Genomic DNA, 16,680 nt, shown 5'->3' on the forward strand with positions numbered 1-16,680 from the left:
TTAAAATAAGGGAGCCAGAGCCGGCAAGACCGCACATCACCTTGTGGTCTGCGAGAGAGGGAGTGTTAGCCACGGATCTATGGATCACGGATCAAGGATCACAGATCACGCAGGTATGAGTGCACATGCACGGCTAGCGTTTTATTATATAGGATAGTGCTGCCCTGGTGGTCCATTGATGCAGGGAGTCAGAACCAGAGCCATCAATCCCTCCCTCACGGTGAGTATATATGGTGCCTGGTGTGTGGTCCAGTGATGCGGGAAGCCAGAACAGGAGCTACCATCAGGGCAGGATTAACCAATAGGTCAAGTAGGCACGTGCCTAGGGCCCAAAATGGTCAAGGGGGCCCGATGAAGGGCATCAACATTGTTTTTCCAAACGGCGATGGGCCCCTCCAGCATTGATCGGCAATGCGGCCCCCCCATTGATGGAAAGTAAGACAAGCAAGCAACGCGGGTAAGAAAGGCAACGGGAACTGTAATTGTGCAAGCTTGCCCAAAGCTTCCCTCTGACACAGCTTCCTGTTTCCGCCTGGGCGCATGGTGGGGTGGGGCGGGGCAGGGGGGCCCAGTGTACTTGTGTGCCTAGGGGCCTTTGACAAATTAATCCTGCCCTGGCTACCATTCCTCCCCCCCTTCTCCGTGGTGACTTTCGCCTCTGAAACAGCCTGCCCCCTCTCATCCCGGCTCCCCACAGGCCTACCTTAGGATCCTAGTTCTCCAGCAGTGAGCCAAGGTTGGAGAAACCCTTCTGTGCTCTCTCCTGGCAGTTTCTGTAGTAAAAACATGGCTGTCACAAGTTCCCATGGCAACTTTGCAAAACTGATGAGTCTCGTGAGGTTGCGATGGGAACTTCTGGCAGCCATTTTTTTTTAATATAGAAACTTCTGGATGGGAGCGTAGAAGGATCTCTCCAGCCCTGGCTCACCGCTTGACCACCAGGGACCTAAGGTAGGCCTGCGGGGGGACCAAGAGGGGAGGGGGAACGGGCTGGTTGCAGAGGCGAAAGTCACCACGGAAAAGGGAGGGGAGAGATGGTAGCTCCTGCTCTGGCTTCCTGCATCACTGGACCACCAGGACTGGGAGGGGGGAAAGGGGCAAACTGATTGATTGTCTGGCTGCAAAGCTGGCAGATAGGATACATCAGGGAAGGAAGGGATCGCTTCTGCCTCGATACTTGAATATACACCATTGGTTTATATTCAAGTTAACATTTTTCCTCTTAAAAAAAGGGGAAAATGTTATCTCAGTTTATATTTGAGTATATACAGTGCCTGGTGTGTGTCAGTAAGCAAAGGCAAAGCGTTGATTGTAATGTATTATTACCATACTTCAAATTTTTAGCCCCCCTTTTTTTTTTTTTTTATTCCTGTCTAGTGATCTTGTTGATGGTCTAATAATCTTCCAGCTCTATCAGATGATTCGTGTGCCTTTTGAATGGAGTCTTGTAAACAAATCTCCTTATCCTGCTCTTGGTGGTAACATGAAAAAGGTCAGTTTAAGAAGGGCTGTGTTTATTTGAAACACTTAAGGGCCTTTTTTTTATTAAGCTACGCTATAAAGTAGCCAGCACTATCCGCAGTATGGGTCTCTCATACATGCCGAACCCATTTTTACTGTGGCAGTAAAATGGCCTTGTGTTGATTTCCCCATTAGTGCACGAGCACTTACCAACACCTATTTTCTAGGCAGTAAGGGCAGAAACCATGTGCTAATCAGTTAGTGCATAGCGATATAGCTGCACTAACTGATTAGTGTAGTATGTGCCTACTCTCTACCCCCAGACATGCCCCAGTGCTAAAAAATAAAATCTGTTTGTTTTTTTTAGCAAGTGGGAAGTGCAAGCTGAACCCAAGCTACCACAGGAAGCCTGAGCGCGTTCTGCAGTACACTTTTTACCTTGCATGAGCCACATATTATCACATATTAGTTGTCAGAAAGCAATTGGTGTTTTGTGATGGTATTAAGTGCAGACCGCCTGTGCTGGATAAGATGACTTCTTTCATAGGGCAATTTCTACAAATGAGTTACTTTTGCAAAGTTTTAATTTGTGAAAATAAATTTCTCTGATGGGTAAACCCACTTATTGGCTAATAACACTGAGGCCCTGTTTTACTAAGGTGCGCTAACCAATTAACGCGCACTAATCAATGTAGTGCACACTAAACGCTAACGCGTGCATGTTAGTCTAAGGACGCGTTAGCATTTAGCGTGCGCTAATTGGTTAGTGCACCTTAGTAAAAGAGGGCCTGAATGAATGTTTTAGGGGTTAGTTTGGTTTCTGAAGTAACAATAAGGGGCTCATAATCGAAAGAGAAAAACGTCCAAAAACCGGCTTAAGTCGGCACTTGGATGAACATTTCTCAAAAACGTCCAAGTGCCGATAAAAAAAACGGGGTTTGGACGTATTTCTAAACGACCTAGGCCTTCATAGTGCTGCTCAACATCCAAAGCTAAACGGGGCGTTTTGGGAGGCGTGTCGAGGGCGGGAGTTTGGCGGGATGTGGGCCGGCTTAGACTTAGTCGTACGAAACAGAGCCACAAAATGCCACCTAAACTCACCAGATAAGCACAGAAAACACATAACACAGACCCCCCCACACTACCCCAGTGATCACCAACCCCCCCATAAAAATTTTATTCACAACTTTAAATTTCAGCCTCCAGACCATCATCACCTGGCCGCCTGGCATAGGAAAGCCTAGTCGTCCAGCCCAGAGGCAGCTTAAGTCGTCTTAGAGGTAGGTTAGGGACCCATAGAGAGGAGGACCCATGCCCATAAACCCCTGTAATCACTGCATTGATACATAAACAGGTGCACTGCCCTATACACCCCCTAAACCCTTTTGTACTGGCATATAAGTGGCTCCTTCAGCCATAAGGGCTATTGGGGTGGTAGATAAGTGGGTCTAGGGGATTCTGGAGGTGGTTTGGAGGGGCTCATCATTACCTATAAGGGAGCTGTAGGGAGGAGAAGCCATGGCACCCTTTTTTGTGAAGTTCATAGCAGTGCCCTGTAAGGTACCCCATTATTTAGGTGGCATGTCTGGGTATACAGTCCATCACTTTGTGGACCCCTCCCACGTCCAACAGGGCTTGTTCTAGACGTTTTGGACTTGGACGGAAAGTTGGACGGAAATGTAGTATAAAGATGGACGATTTAGCGGCTTGGATGATCAGATTGGCAGGACGTATAATTAGACGATTTTCAAAAGTCAAAAAAAGTTGGACATATCTTTCAAAAATGTTTCTTAGGCTCTTTTTAACTTTGGACGACTTGCAAGATGGACGTAAACGGACTTAGACATCCCTTTCGATTATGCCCCTCTAAGCATTTATTTCTTGTTCGTTTTTCCCTTGCTGATCCAGTTCCTTATGCATTTACCACTTTGTTTCTACCCTGCTGATCCAGTTCCTTATGCATTTACCACTTGTTGTTTCTCCCTTGCTGATCCAGTTCCTTATGCATTTACTACTTGTTGTTTCTCCCTTGCTGATCCAGTTTCTTATGCATTTGCCACTTGTTTCTCTCTTCTTGATCCAATTGCTTGAAGAGGTTTTTTTTCCCCTCTTCCTTTAATAATAAATGTAGGGATGGAATACAGCAAACACACACACGCAGGATACGAGTCGGGATGGAGACGCTGCCAGTGGCTAGCTCGAGTCCCTTTTATTATGCTTCTAAGCTTGTGATATCATAGTAACTCCCTCATTTAACCATCTAATGATTGGTGGATACAAAGGTACATGCTTTTACATCATGTCGCCCTCAACTCTGCACGTAGGCAAGGGCCTGATTAACACGTGGACAGACCTGAGTCTTTGCACGTATGCAATGCAATGCCTGTCAGCTGATGTCCTTTCCAAATAAGGACAGCTTAAATAAGATAAGGGTTAATATGTGACAGGAGTCTTGTGACAAGAGGGGAGGAGGGAATGCCTCAGCATTCTGTCATAAGGTGCTAACATTTTCCCTTGCTTTAGAATGGCTATATGGCAAGAGGGGCGAGGGAATGAGGAATGATTCATAATTCTTTCACAGGGCCTCTGATCAGTGTGCTGATATGGCCTTGTATCAGAACTGCATCCCTTCAAATAAATAGAAATTAAACAAAACAAAGTAAGATGATGCCTTTTTTATTGGGCTAACTTAATACATTTTTTATTAGCTGTTAAAGGAATCAAGTTAGTCCAATAAAAAAGGTATCATCTTACTTTCTTTTCTTTATTTTATTTCTGTTTCCTTAAAAAATGCTCTAACACGGCTATCCTACCACATTATCCTCACTTCCTTTGAAAATTCTGTTGCTTTCTTCCCTTTTGGTACTGATGAATTTTCACACATTCCTTCTACTCATTGGAATGCTTATCCAAGTTAATTAAGGAAACTAGATTCTGGAAGCTTTCTTTCATATTTCAACACCTTTTTTGCATTAGGATCTGACAATGCCATTACGTAAGCATGGAGGCCTATAATAGTAGATCAACAGGTGTAATTTATTTCTATAAGACCCATCCCTCGTTCAGATCGAGGAAAGTATACTCTAAGCATGCACTGATTCTTATAGATGATCTCATGAGCATGGTGGAGTTTTCTTGTTCACACTTCTAGTTTTCAAGAGGCCAGTCTACAATACCAAAACTATATGAGTGCAGGAAGAGCCAGTTGATTAATAGTCTGTATCTTATTCTATGATGTTAATACACTCTTGAATATTGGTTTTAGTCTTCTATTCTTTATTGATTGATTTTTTTTTTGTTAAGTGAATTGCAATTTCTTTTCTAATTACAGTAACAAAAATACTAAGTCCAGAGACAGAAAAGGTTAATAATCCACTGTGAAGTTGTTTTATTTTATGTTGTCAGACACTACTGTTTAGTAATGACTTTATCCATTTCATTGTTAGATTGAGAACTGTAACTACGCGGTAGATATTGGAAAGACAAAAGCCAACTTTTCCTTGGTTGGGATTGGAGGGCAGGACCTCAACGAGGGCAATCCCACGCTTACGCTGGCATTGGTGTGGCAGATCATGAGAAGGTATGAACATTTATTGTTGGAAACGAGAGCTGATGAATATGTCGGTGTTTCTGTCTGCATCAGAGCGCTTCATATGACACAAGTTTGCAATTAAATTGTAAGTTCTAGTGATCCAGTGCTTAAAGAAAGATGGACCTAGAAATCAACTCCAGGTAGTGTTACTGTGGAAGGTTTTACTTTGGGACATGTGTAAAGCTTTAAAGTCATTCAATGTGATTTATTGCTACACATTAAAGAAAAGGTTCATTGTTCCTGAATTCAGTAGCAAGTACTGTTTCACAGAACTAATTTGAACTGTGAGAATAGTAATATGTAGAAATAAAACAAAAATATAAAGGAAAAAATACCTTTTTTATTGGACTAACTTTTTTTTTTATTTTTTATTTATCAAATTTTAATACATTATCATTTATACAAATAATAAGGAAAAAGGAATTTTACAGAAATAAATAGACAAATCATATAACCTCCAAAGGGTTATCTCTATAATTTCCTCTAGTCCACATAATTTGAGAGAGAACAAATCAGGCATTAAATGAAACAGAAACATTTAAACATAATCATGATCAAAAAAAAAGATCAAACATTATGGTGTTTTAATACAAAAGAAACTCCAATTATTAATTATGTGGCGAAAGAAGAAGAAGAGCTCGCTTCATGATGTTGTAAAAATTGTTCTAACTGTATAGAGTCCCAATAAACAATCATTTTCCTGAAATTTAATCAAGCATTTACAAGGAAACTTTAAATAAAATGTAGCACCCAAGGCTAATACCCTAGATTTCAAAACCAAAAAGGATTTTCTTCTTAATTGTGTTGCTTGGGCCACATCTGGAAATATTAATACATTATCTCCACAAAATTTTGTTTGTTTATTTTGGAAGTAAGCTTTCATTATTAAGGATTTATCTATCTCTCTCGTACATGTTATAAGAAGTGTAGATCTAGTTTGGATTATATCCTGTGAGTCTTCTAAGAAACCAGTCAAATCAAAATCAATTTTTTCCAACTGATCTATACCCGGTTCTATGGAGACTTTTTTCCTCTGAGGAATATAATATAAGTTTGTTAGAGGCAAATTTTCTACGTCAGCCATCCCCAATACTTCCTTAAAATATTTCTTAACCAATATTTCTGGAGATATCAAATGAGTTTTGGGGAAATTGACTAGACGTAGATTTTTTGCTCTCTGCAAGTTCTCCATTTTTTCAAATTTCATATGAGTTATATGAAAATCCTTAACAGCTGTTGAGGAGACAGCTTGTAAGGTAAGCATTTGGGACTCTGTTGTTCTAATTGATTTTTCCATAATTTTTAAGTTTGAATCAACATTCACAAACTTATCAATCACTTCCTGTGAAAATTTTATATTCTGTGTCGCCACTGAATTTAATAACCTCTCCATTCGAGTATTAATTAGCCATAAATCTTTCAAAGTAACTTCCTGAGGTTCAGCCATGGGCTTTCTGGGAAACAAAGCCTCATTTTGAAAAGATAAGGCTTTTGGCATCACCCCATAAGATAATAAGGGTGATGACTGTTGCTCAGAGAATCACACCGGCCGAGAAGTGGAGCCAGAATTTGGCTCCAAAACGCCTGGAATACCTGGTGGAGGCGGTGGAGTTCTGCCTGGAGGACTAACAGATGCTCCTGAAAGCGAGTTCGCTCCTTGGCTATGGCTTAAGACACTAGATGAAACAAAATGTCTATCTATGGGACCTGTCAAAATAGGTGTAGACACCTTTGCTTTCCCTTTTCTTTTCCCCATATTACAATTTTAATTTTAATACATACGATTTCTCCCGTTTCTCCCAGTGTCTCCAAGGGGCTCCCAAGGGGCAGAACGTGCCCCTTAGGACATGCCCCTTTGGCCACGCCCTGCGGCCGCGCGCCGCAGTCGCGGCGTCCCTTTCAACCATGGAGAAAGGACCCGCGTGACGTCAGGCGTCTGTCTCCACAGGTGCCTGCAGGGATTCAGCTGGCCGACCTCCAGGCTTCAGTTGTTGTAAAAGCGCTGCAGTCCTGAGCAAATATTAAGTCCAGCAGGTAAATTACACCACAATCCTGTGTCTCCCCCCTTTTATTGGACTAACTTAATGTAGTTTATGATTTGTTTTCGAAGGTAACCCCTTCTTCCTCAGATCAGAAATGATTCTGTAGATTTCTGATCTGAGGAAGAAGGGGTTACCTGCAACAGCTAATCATAAACTACTTTAAGTTAGTCCCAAAAAAAGGTATTGCATTTTTCCTTTGCTTTTGTTTTATTTCTACATATCGCCTTGAAGAGTGGACTAATGGCCAGCACATCTTTTCACTCAGCTTAAATTGATTCTGTTAATTGAAAACTGCAATGAAATATTTTGAGAAAAAAAAAATGAATTAGATTGATAGGTGCCTAATTTGGAACGTTCCAAAAACTTCCAGATGTCTAGACCAAGGTGCCTATCAGAAAGCAGGTGTATTTAGGGGCTGATCATTGGCAGATCTTCGGCATGTTTTTCGTCTCAGCACCTAAATTGGAGTAAGCACTGGGATTTAGGCCTAAAAGCCTAAGGTTTTGATGCAATTCTATAAATGGTACCTAACTCAGATAGGCACCATGTAACACAGTGCATCTCAGTTGTCAATCTTTTAAGCGGTGTTTATAGAATCGGAGGCAATGTGCTTAGCATTTAGGTATGAGCACCTACATCAGTCATAGAGTTAGTGTGCTGGTACTCAATCACTGCAGATACATACATAACTTACATTATTCTGTGAGTTGTAATGAACCCTGCCCATTTTCTGCCCAAGCTCTACCTATGTGTACAAACTAAGGGGCCCTTTCATTAAGCCGCACTAAAAAAAAAGTGGCTTGCAGTATTCTCAGAGCAGATCTTTCCCGCTTGCTAAGGTTACTTTAAAGTGCTGCTGGGAAATGGCAATTGCCACACGTTAATTATTCCCCTGTAGACAGTAAGGTCTTTTGTGCTAACCATGCACTAATTAGTTAGCATGCAGTATCTGATTAATGCTGAACTATCTAATTAGTGCTGAACATGCTTACTCTTCACCCCCAGACCTGCCCTAGTGCTAAAAAAAATAAAAACTATTTTTAGCGCATGGGTAAAGCGCACATGCAAAAACTACTGCAGGACACTTGAGCGCACCCTGCAGAAGTGCCTTTTAACCTGTGTTAAGTAGATTAGTGCTTACTGCAGCTTAGTAAAAGGACCCCTAAATTAAGCTTCTCTCTCCTAAATTAAGCTACACCTAATCCCCCTCTTCTACGAAACCGCGCTAGCGTTTTATAGCGCAAAGAGCCGTGTTGAGCGGCCCGTGCTGCTCCCGATGCTCATTGAGTTCCTATGAGCATTGGGAGCAGCGCGGGCCATTCAGCACACCTCTCTGCGCTAAAAACTTCTACCGCGTAGAAGAGGGGGTAAATTAAGCTACATTTAAATTAAGCTTCTCTCCCTTAAATTAAGCTACACCTCCCAGAGAACTCTGTTCCTCAGATAAGCCACTCTTAGCATTACCCTTCTCCTCCACTGCCAATTCCAGACTTCGTTCTTTTCATCTAGCTGCCCCCTATGCCTGGAATAAATTGTCCGTCAAGCCCCTTCCCTTGCAGACTGAAAACCCACCTTTTTGATATAGCCTTCAATCCTTAACCCTACTCCTCTGCCCTCCAGCTCAGCCAGCTGATTAACCGTTCCCCTAAACTGTATCATGACATCCTGTTTGTCTTGGCTGTTTAGATTGTAAGCTCTTTCGAGCAGGAACTGTTTTCTTACTCTTTGTGACTCTGTGCAGCACTGCGTGCATCTGGTAGCGCTATAGAAATAATTAATAGTAGTAGTAGAATGGCACCTAGGTGGAGTTTTATCATTTATGTTAAACATTTATTCATGTAATGAGTGCATAAATATTAGCACCTGTTATAGAATCCCCCCACCCCCAAATAGGTCTATGAGTATGATATGATTGGTCTGCCAGGGCTTCCAGTTTGTGAATCGTATATAGCATGTAGAACGTGCTAACATAAGGATAGTTTGGCATAATTTTTTGGGATGTGACTGTATTTGTTTAAGAGATGTCTTGATAAGATTTTTCAATTTTGTATATTCCTGTTTAGGCTCCCAAATCGGCTAAAATCATTCACAGTTTCAGTCACCTTTGAAGAGGGTGCTTCCCTCAATACCCACATAATGGCTTTGAAAATTGCCTCCCCCCATAAGTGAGCACTTGTATGAGTTTTCTTACTATTTTACTATAGATGATGGTTAAGGTAATAGTAGTAATACAGTATAATCCCGTTATAATGGACTCGTTTATAACGGAACCTCGTATATAGCGGATGAAGTCTGCTGGTCCCGGCCGTGCACCTTTATAAACAAGCAAAAAATCATCGCTTATAGCAGACTCGCATATAATGGACTTTCGGATATAATGGACAACCAATTTGGTCCCCAGAGCTGCTTTTAGCTGTAGTTTTGTTCGGCTATATTGGACATGCAGGCTCCACCTACAAGGCGCATGGCGTGCCAGTGATATAGTATCAAAATGCAGCCCAGAAGAAAATGACAGATTATTTTTCTTTCCAGTACAGTACGACATAATGCTTTAGAACATCTTTTAGTGTTCTGGTTTTTCAATCATTTCATGCCATACCAATGTTTTGCTGAGTTTTGTTATTGATGTTGCTGATATGCTTGTGCAGTGACTGTTGTTCATTGATTGTACGTTGTTTCAAGTTGACCTAAATAAAGTTTTTAAAAAATGCAACGCTGGATATAACGGACTGTTTTTCCAGGTCTCTTGAAGCCCGTTATAACAAGTTATACTGTATCGCATGTTTAAAATACACATTTTTTTTTCTGTCTCACATTTATTCCAGATACACTTTAAATGTGTTGTCAGACCTTGGAGAAGGTGAAAAAGTTAATGATGATATTATTATAAAGTGGGTAAATCAAACTCTCGCAAATGCAAAAAAGACAACTTCTATCACCAGCTTTAAGGTAATTTGGAGATTATTGTATGGAAAAAGTCAAGAAAATGAGCTCAACTAAAAAGATGTCACATTATTATTGTATTGGTTTATTTCACTGCCACCATCTAAGATAATAAAAAGAGCAGAAATTTTATACCATACTGTATTGGGAAAATAAAACTTTTGTGTGTCACTGGGTATTATAATTAGCTCTATGGAAATGGCTGTAACAGATTAAAAAACAAAAAACACCTCAGATAAATGGTACAAACAGTGATGTGCATGAAGATGGCTCCTCAAAGCCACAGAAAGCAGAATGGGTATTTTGCCCAACACAACATGAATAACCAGAGAGTTGGGCGCGTGACCAGAAAATTTTTTATTTGGTCTTTCCAACCAAAAGGACTACCACTGCCCCCTGCTGGTAAAGTGATATAGCCAGGACTGACTTTTTGTTGGGATCCAAGTGTAACATGGATGGGCACTAAACCATGCAGATGTTGACACTATCTCCAAGTTCTTTCACTGAATTTTGCCACACAGGAAACTAAACTTTTTTAGAGCAAGGAAATCAGTTTGCTTTATCAGGAAGATATATTCATATGTGCTCACAAAATATTGAAATGCTTTCCTTTCAGGATGCATTCATTAGCACTAGTTTGCCGGTACTAGACCTAATAGATGCCATTGCACCAAATGCCATTCAGCCAGAAATGGTCAAGAGAGAAAACCTTTCGTACACAGATAAACTGAACAATGCCAAGTAAGTCTATAAATGAATAAATGCAGGCAACTACAGGATGAAATTTTGCTTTACTGACACAATTCATTACTTTCTTTCCAGATCTTTTAGATTTAGATGTGGAATGTTAGACATAGCAGAAAAAGCTTTTTTTGAGTAAGCCTGTCTCAGGTTAAGAAGTTAACAAACTTAGGCCCAGATTCACTAAAAATAGAGACTCAAACGCTGCTGGCCGATTCTCTGGCTGATTTTTAAACAGCGATTGATTCACCATCAAGTTTGCATGCAAATTATTTGCACAGAGGTGCAAATAATTTGCATGCAAACTCACCGACTCAATTGCTCAGCGAATGATTGAGTCGGTGCAGAGCCTTGAGAGTAGTGACAGGAGAAGCAGCCTCCTGTCACTGCTGACAGGGCTTCTGCAGGGTTATTTTTGGTGGTGTTTTTTTTTTTTTTATGGCATAGATATTTTGTGTGTATTACACATGCAAAATATCTGACCCCCACCCCCACCCCCCAAAAAAAGCGCTCCCTCCCTCCCTGAATCAAAAAACAGGTTTAGCGACGATCACTAACTTTAGTGAATCGGGACCTTATTAACTAATACATTTGTATTGGCCTAACTAAACAGTAGAGAATGACACGGGGAAAAAATCTGTCCCCGTCACCGCCCCGTCACCGGCCCACCATCCTCTGCACCGCCCCGTCACCGCCGTTCCCTTCACCGCCCCGTCACCGCCATCCCTTTCACCGCCCCGTCACCACCACTGCCATCCCATTCACTGCCCCGTCACCGTCCCCGCTGCATCCATATAAGCCTTAGTACTGTATTATTTAGCTTATTCCTTTCTTATAAATCAAAGTTCCTGCTGCTGAACTAGAGAAAGAGATGTTCAGCTGGCAGGGCTTTGTTTATAAATTTTTATCAACACAACTAATATACTATTTTATCCTAAAGCAAAAAATAAATAAATAAATATAATTTTTTTTTCTACCTTTGTTGTCTGATTTCTGCTTTCCACATCTTCTCATTGAATTCCTTCCATCCACTGTGTGTCTTCTCTCTGCGTCTTCCATTTGCTGTTACTGTGCCTCTCCCTTAACCCCCCCCCCCCCAATTGGTCTAGCACCCATCTTCTTCCCTCCGCTCCCGCATAGTCTGGCATCTGTCTTCTTCCCACTCTGTCTTCCACATTTCCCTTGGGGGTCTGTTCCTCTCCACCCTCCTTCAATGTCTGTTCTATTCCTTTCCACCACCACCCTTCCCTCCCTCCTTTACCATCTGTTCCTTTCTACTACCCTTCAGCTCCTCTCGCGTGGCCTATCTACCTTCCTTCCTCTTATTTTCATGGCACGTTACAATGTAATTTGTGCAAGCCACTGGAGCCTGCAAGCTCGGTCCCTGTCCCATCCCCACAAACCATCTCGCTTCTGTGCTCCTATTTTCTCCATTTCTAATATCTCCCCTATGTATCTGTCATTGCCCCCCCTGTGTCCATATACCATCCCCATGGCATGTCCCCTTTATGTCTCTGTCCCTATGCCCCATGCACATAATTTCCCCTCTTTCTGTTACCTTCCTGTGTCCAGATTTCCCCTATCTTCCTCTTCCATACCAGTGTGTCTCTTCTTTTCAACCCCATCTAGCTTTTTTCCCTCTTTCTTCCCCCCCCCCTGCTTCTAGCATCTGGCTCACCTGCCAGTCCTTCCCTTTCTTTCCTGCTGTGGGTTTTTCTTTCCGACTTCATCCCCTTGGCCCAGAATCCTTTTCCCTTTCACTCCCTCCTTCCAATTTGAGCCGGGAGCACTAGCGATCGCACGGTCCCCGCAGCCACTACCTGCCTGCCCAATCGATCCTAGTGTTTAGCCAGCTCTCTCCCTTCTCCTCACCTTAGTTTATAGGTTTTCTTTTTCGGCGACCTGCACGCTTTCCCAAAGAGCTGCGCACGCGCGGCTGTTCAGTGTTCAATCTTCTGCTCTGCTGCAACTTCCTGTTTCCGGTTGCATCAGAGCAGAAGATCGAAACTGAGCAGCAGCGGGTGCGTGGCTCTCTGATAGCGTGCGGGTCGCCGAAAAAGAAAATCTACAAACTAAGGTGAGGAGAAGGGAGAGAGCTGGCTAAACACTAGAATCGATTGGGCAGGCGGGTGTGAGCTACGGGGACCGCGCGATCCTTCATGCCTCACTGCGGGGACAAGACCATTCACCGCCCCGCGGGCGGTGAATGGCCTTGTCCCCGTCGCCGCAGCGACTGCTAGTTTTCTTCCCCGTTTTCGGCGGGTGACCCGCGGTTAAAATGCGGTGGCCGCGGGTAAACCGCCACCGTGTCATTCTCTACTAAACAGATAACCCCCTGTAGGAATTTTTGGATTTAGCTCATGCCTTTCTCAGTAGCTCAAAGCAAATTACATTCAGGTACAATAGGATTTCCTTATCTCCAGAGGGCTTACAAGCTACTTTTGTACCTGAGACAATGGAAGACCAATGACTTGCCCAAGATTACAAAGAAAGGCAGTGGGTTTTAAACTCAAGTTCCCTGGTTCTCAGCCTGCTGATCTAACCAGTAGGCAACTCCATTCTCTTAATGCATTTCAGAGGCAATTCTATAAATTGTCTTCCTGATTTATGAGCCTTAAATGCTTTATAGGCACCAAATATTGGTTGTTACATTAAAATGTGTACTAGATGCTCTTCTGTAAGGTAGTGCTATAACACATAACTATAGGGAGTATATACATCAGCACAGCATGGGCGGGCCATAGGCATGTTTCCAAGTGAGGTGCGTACATGTGTCACTTGCAATGGTGTAGCCAGGCATTTTTAATGGGTGTATCTCCTGCCCCTGCCTCTTCCCCAGCCTCTGTACCCATATGTTAAAAATTACCTCCGGTCCTCGCCCGGGCAGCGGCATTCATAGGCTGCTTGTGGCCTGCACCAGGGCTTTTGCTCTGAACTGTTCTACCCTTTAGAAACATGAAATTGCACCAGAAGTGGCATGCTGGTTCAGAGAGAGAGCCCTGGTGCAGTCCGCAGGCAGCCTATGAACGGAACTGCTATTGGCTCTGTCTGGGCAAAGACTGAAGGTGATTTTAAGGCATTAGGGTGCAGGGCTGGAAGGGGAAGGGAGGGATGCTGGGCTGTGCGCAAAGGGAAGAAGGGGAGAAGGGAGGAAAATATAGATAAACTGACAGGGGTTGCGTATGCAACATATGTATCTTGAAGGGCTATGCCATTGGTCACTTGGCACGTGTAAGTGTGCCCATTTACACCTGCCATTGACATGGTGTAAATGGTCAGGCCTAAACTTTGACATGGCCATGCCAACACACTAGTTTTCTACAATGGCATCTTAGCACACAGTTACTGTTAAAGAGGCCTAAACAGAGATGTCAGTTTGTAGAACTGTGTCCTTCAGAGCTAGCTTTCAGGAGCTAACAGGTCAGAAAAGATGGGTATAAGCTCCCAAATTTTCAATGATGTGTTTTGTATTCTGCATGGATGTTATCTTGTCTGTTGATGGTGGGAAGGGGTACGTTTCATTGAGAGCTTGTCATGTTAGGATGCATCAGTTTGTTACAGCTCTGTCTTTTGTATGAAAACTGCTCTATCTGTTTGGAATTGTTTTGTTTTGTCTAATAAACATGATTTAAATATAAAAAATTTATGGGTCCATATGTCCCTTGAGAGTGAGTCAGCAAGATTTATTAAAAAGTACCATCTATAAAGGTAGCATCCGTGGAGGGGCTTAATAAAAAGAAACGTCTAAGTCCATTTTGGGCCCAAGTCGCCAAAGTCGGCAGTGTCTAAAGTCCATTCTCAAAAAATACGTCCAAAATATTTTTTTTTGAGAATTGTCTACCTGCACGTCCAGCCGTTTGATCATCCAGGCTGCTAAGTGGTCTATCTTTATACCCCATTCTCATCCAAAAATTTGTCCAAGTCAAAAATGCCTAGACAAGACCTTTTGGACATGGAAGGGGCCAGCAAAGTGATGGACTGGACACCCAGACATGTCAATACAGTAGTGGGGCACCTTACAGGGCACTGCTTCGAACTTCACAAAAAGGGTGCCACATAAACATCTCACCACAACTCCCTTATAGGTCATGGTGAGCCCCCCAAAACTTACTAGACCCATATGTCTACCACCCCAGTAGCCCTTATGGCTTCAGGTGCCACCTACGTGGCAGTACAGTAGAGTTTTTTGGGGGGGAGTTGGTGGACTCGCATTTTTCACCATGAATGCATTGGTTAGAGTGGCTTATGGGCTTGTGTCCTCCTGTCTATGGTTCACTAGCCCACCCCCGGACTACTTAAGCCACTTCTGTGCAGCTTTACTAGGCTTTCAATGCCAGGTGCTAATGTTCTGGAGGCAGATATTTTATGGTGGTGGGTGGGGGGGGGGAGGTCAGTGATCACTTGGTGAGCGTGTAGGGGTCTGTACTTTGTCTCTACAGTAGTTATCTGGTCACTTTGAATATCTTTTGGCCACTTAGACTTGTTTTTACATTGCCTAAGTTGCTTCGTATAAGTTCTGTCTAGACAGCCTTGTTGAACTTTTGATTATACTTGCAGTATGACTAAGTCTAGGTCGGCCCATGTCCCGCCCAAATCTCCCCCTCACCACTCCTCCTAAAATGTCCCTTTTAGCTCTGGGTGTACAGCAGCACTGAAAAGGCCTAAGTCATTTTTAGATAAGTCTAAAACCCGGTTTGATTATCAGCACTTGGACAACTTGTCTTTTTGATCGTCCAAGTGTCGGTTTTTAGATGTTTTTTCTATTTCGATTATGAGCCCCTTAGCTTTCTCCAGTGGAAGGATGTTTTCTGTTGTTGACCTAATTCACTGGAATGAACTCCCAGCCAACATAAAGATGAACTAGTTTATCTTCCCTTTAGGAAAAAACTTGGGAATAGTTATTAAGTCAGTGGCAGTGAGCATTTGTTCTGGCGGCCGCTGGCCTTATTTCTAAATATTCATTGCCAGGCTATATTCAGAATTGAATATCCAGGTTTATTCCGACATCTGTCCTTTGTACGGTTAAGCAAAACTAGATAAGGACAGGATTGTGTTGTATGCAGTCTAGCTTGTAAAGTTAATTTAGGTGGTTAAATGCTGAATATTGGCACTTAATTGCATGTCTACCCACAAAATAGTTAGCTATCATTTTAATGATCTGTGGTGATATTCAGTGGCAGGAATAATTTCCAGTAAGTTAAATCACTTTTAATGTCATCCCCTTAGCTTTTTAACAAAGCATATTATGACTGATAGCATAGGTCGTAGATAGACATTTATGGGGCATTTCTATAAGCTGGCACCTACGAGGGGTCACTGAAAAGTTCTCAACCCAACCAAGAAAAGAATGATATGGAGCCATGAAACTTACAAGTTATTTCACACCTTTCTTGACACTTTTCGTTTCAGTGAAATGAAATGTGTCAAGAAAAGTGTGGAATAACTTGTAAGTTTCATGGCGCCACATCATTCTCTTCTTGGTTGAGCTGAGAACTTTTTAGTGGCTGTTGTAGAGCTATGTACCACTGAAGCACATAAGGCATCATTGACAGTTGCATGTGTGCCCTAGGCACTATTCTACTGTAAAAGGTAGTATCTTAGTGCAAGGGGGCATACACATGAGTGGAGCATGGGCAGGCCATAGGTATGTCTCCCATTTACACAGGTAGTTTACAGAATATTATAAATTATCTATGCTACTTGATGCACTTAGTTGTGCCAGCTTATGCCTGCTTTGGACATGGCATATGAGAGTGCCCCAATAGCAACATACACTCGTATTCTATAATAGAATCTTGGGACCAAGATTCTGTTATAGAATTAACACTTAAGTGCTCTGCATTGGGGCATCTAAATTGAGGTGCCAACTTTATAGATTTACCCATTACATTTTACAGGATT

At 42.5% G+C, this 16,680-nt stretch overlaps 1 protein-coding gene across 2 annotated transcripts in view; it reads left to right on the plus strand.

Moving 5' to 3' along the window:
• The window catches only part of PLS1 (plastin 1), a 107,717-nt gene that overhangs the window by 90,004 nt on the left and 1,033 nt on the right, over nucleotides 1-16,680 (plus strand). For both annotated transcript variants that reach the window (XM_033958793.1, XM_033958792.1), the window contains exons 12-15: nucleotides 1,378-1,492; nucleotides 4,908-5,041; nucleotides 9,921-10,044; nucleotides 10,655-10,779. In XM_033958793.1, coding sequence (XP_033814684.1) covers nucleotides 1,378-1,492; nucleotides 4,908-5,041; nucleotides 9,921-10,044; nucleotides 10,655-10,779 — 498 coding nt within the window. The remainder of the gene's footprint in view (nucleotides 1-1,377; nucleotides 1,493-4,907; nucleotides 5,042-9,920; nucleotides 10,045-10,654; nucleotides 10,780-16,680) is intronic.

This window comes from Geotrypetes seraphini, chromosome 9, assembly GCF_902459505.1.
Source record: "Geotrypetes seraphini chromosome 9, aGeoSer1.1, whole genome shotgun sequence".
NCBI lineage: Eukaryota > Metazoa > Chordata > Amphibia > Gymnophiona > Dermophiidae > Geotrypetes > Geotrypetes seraphini.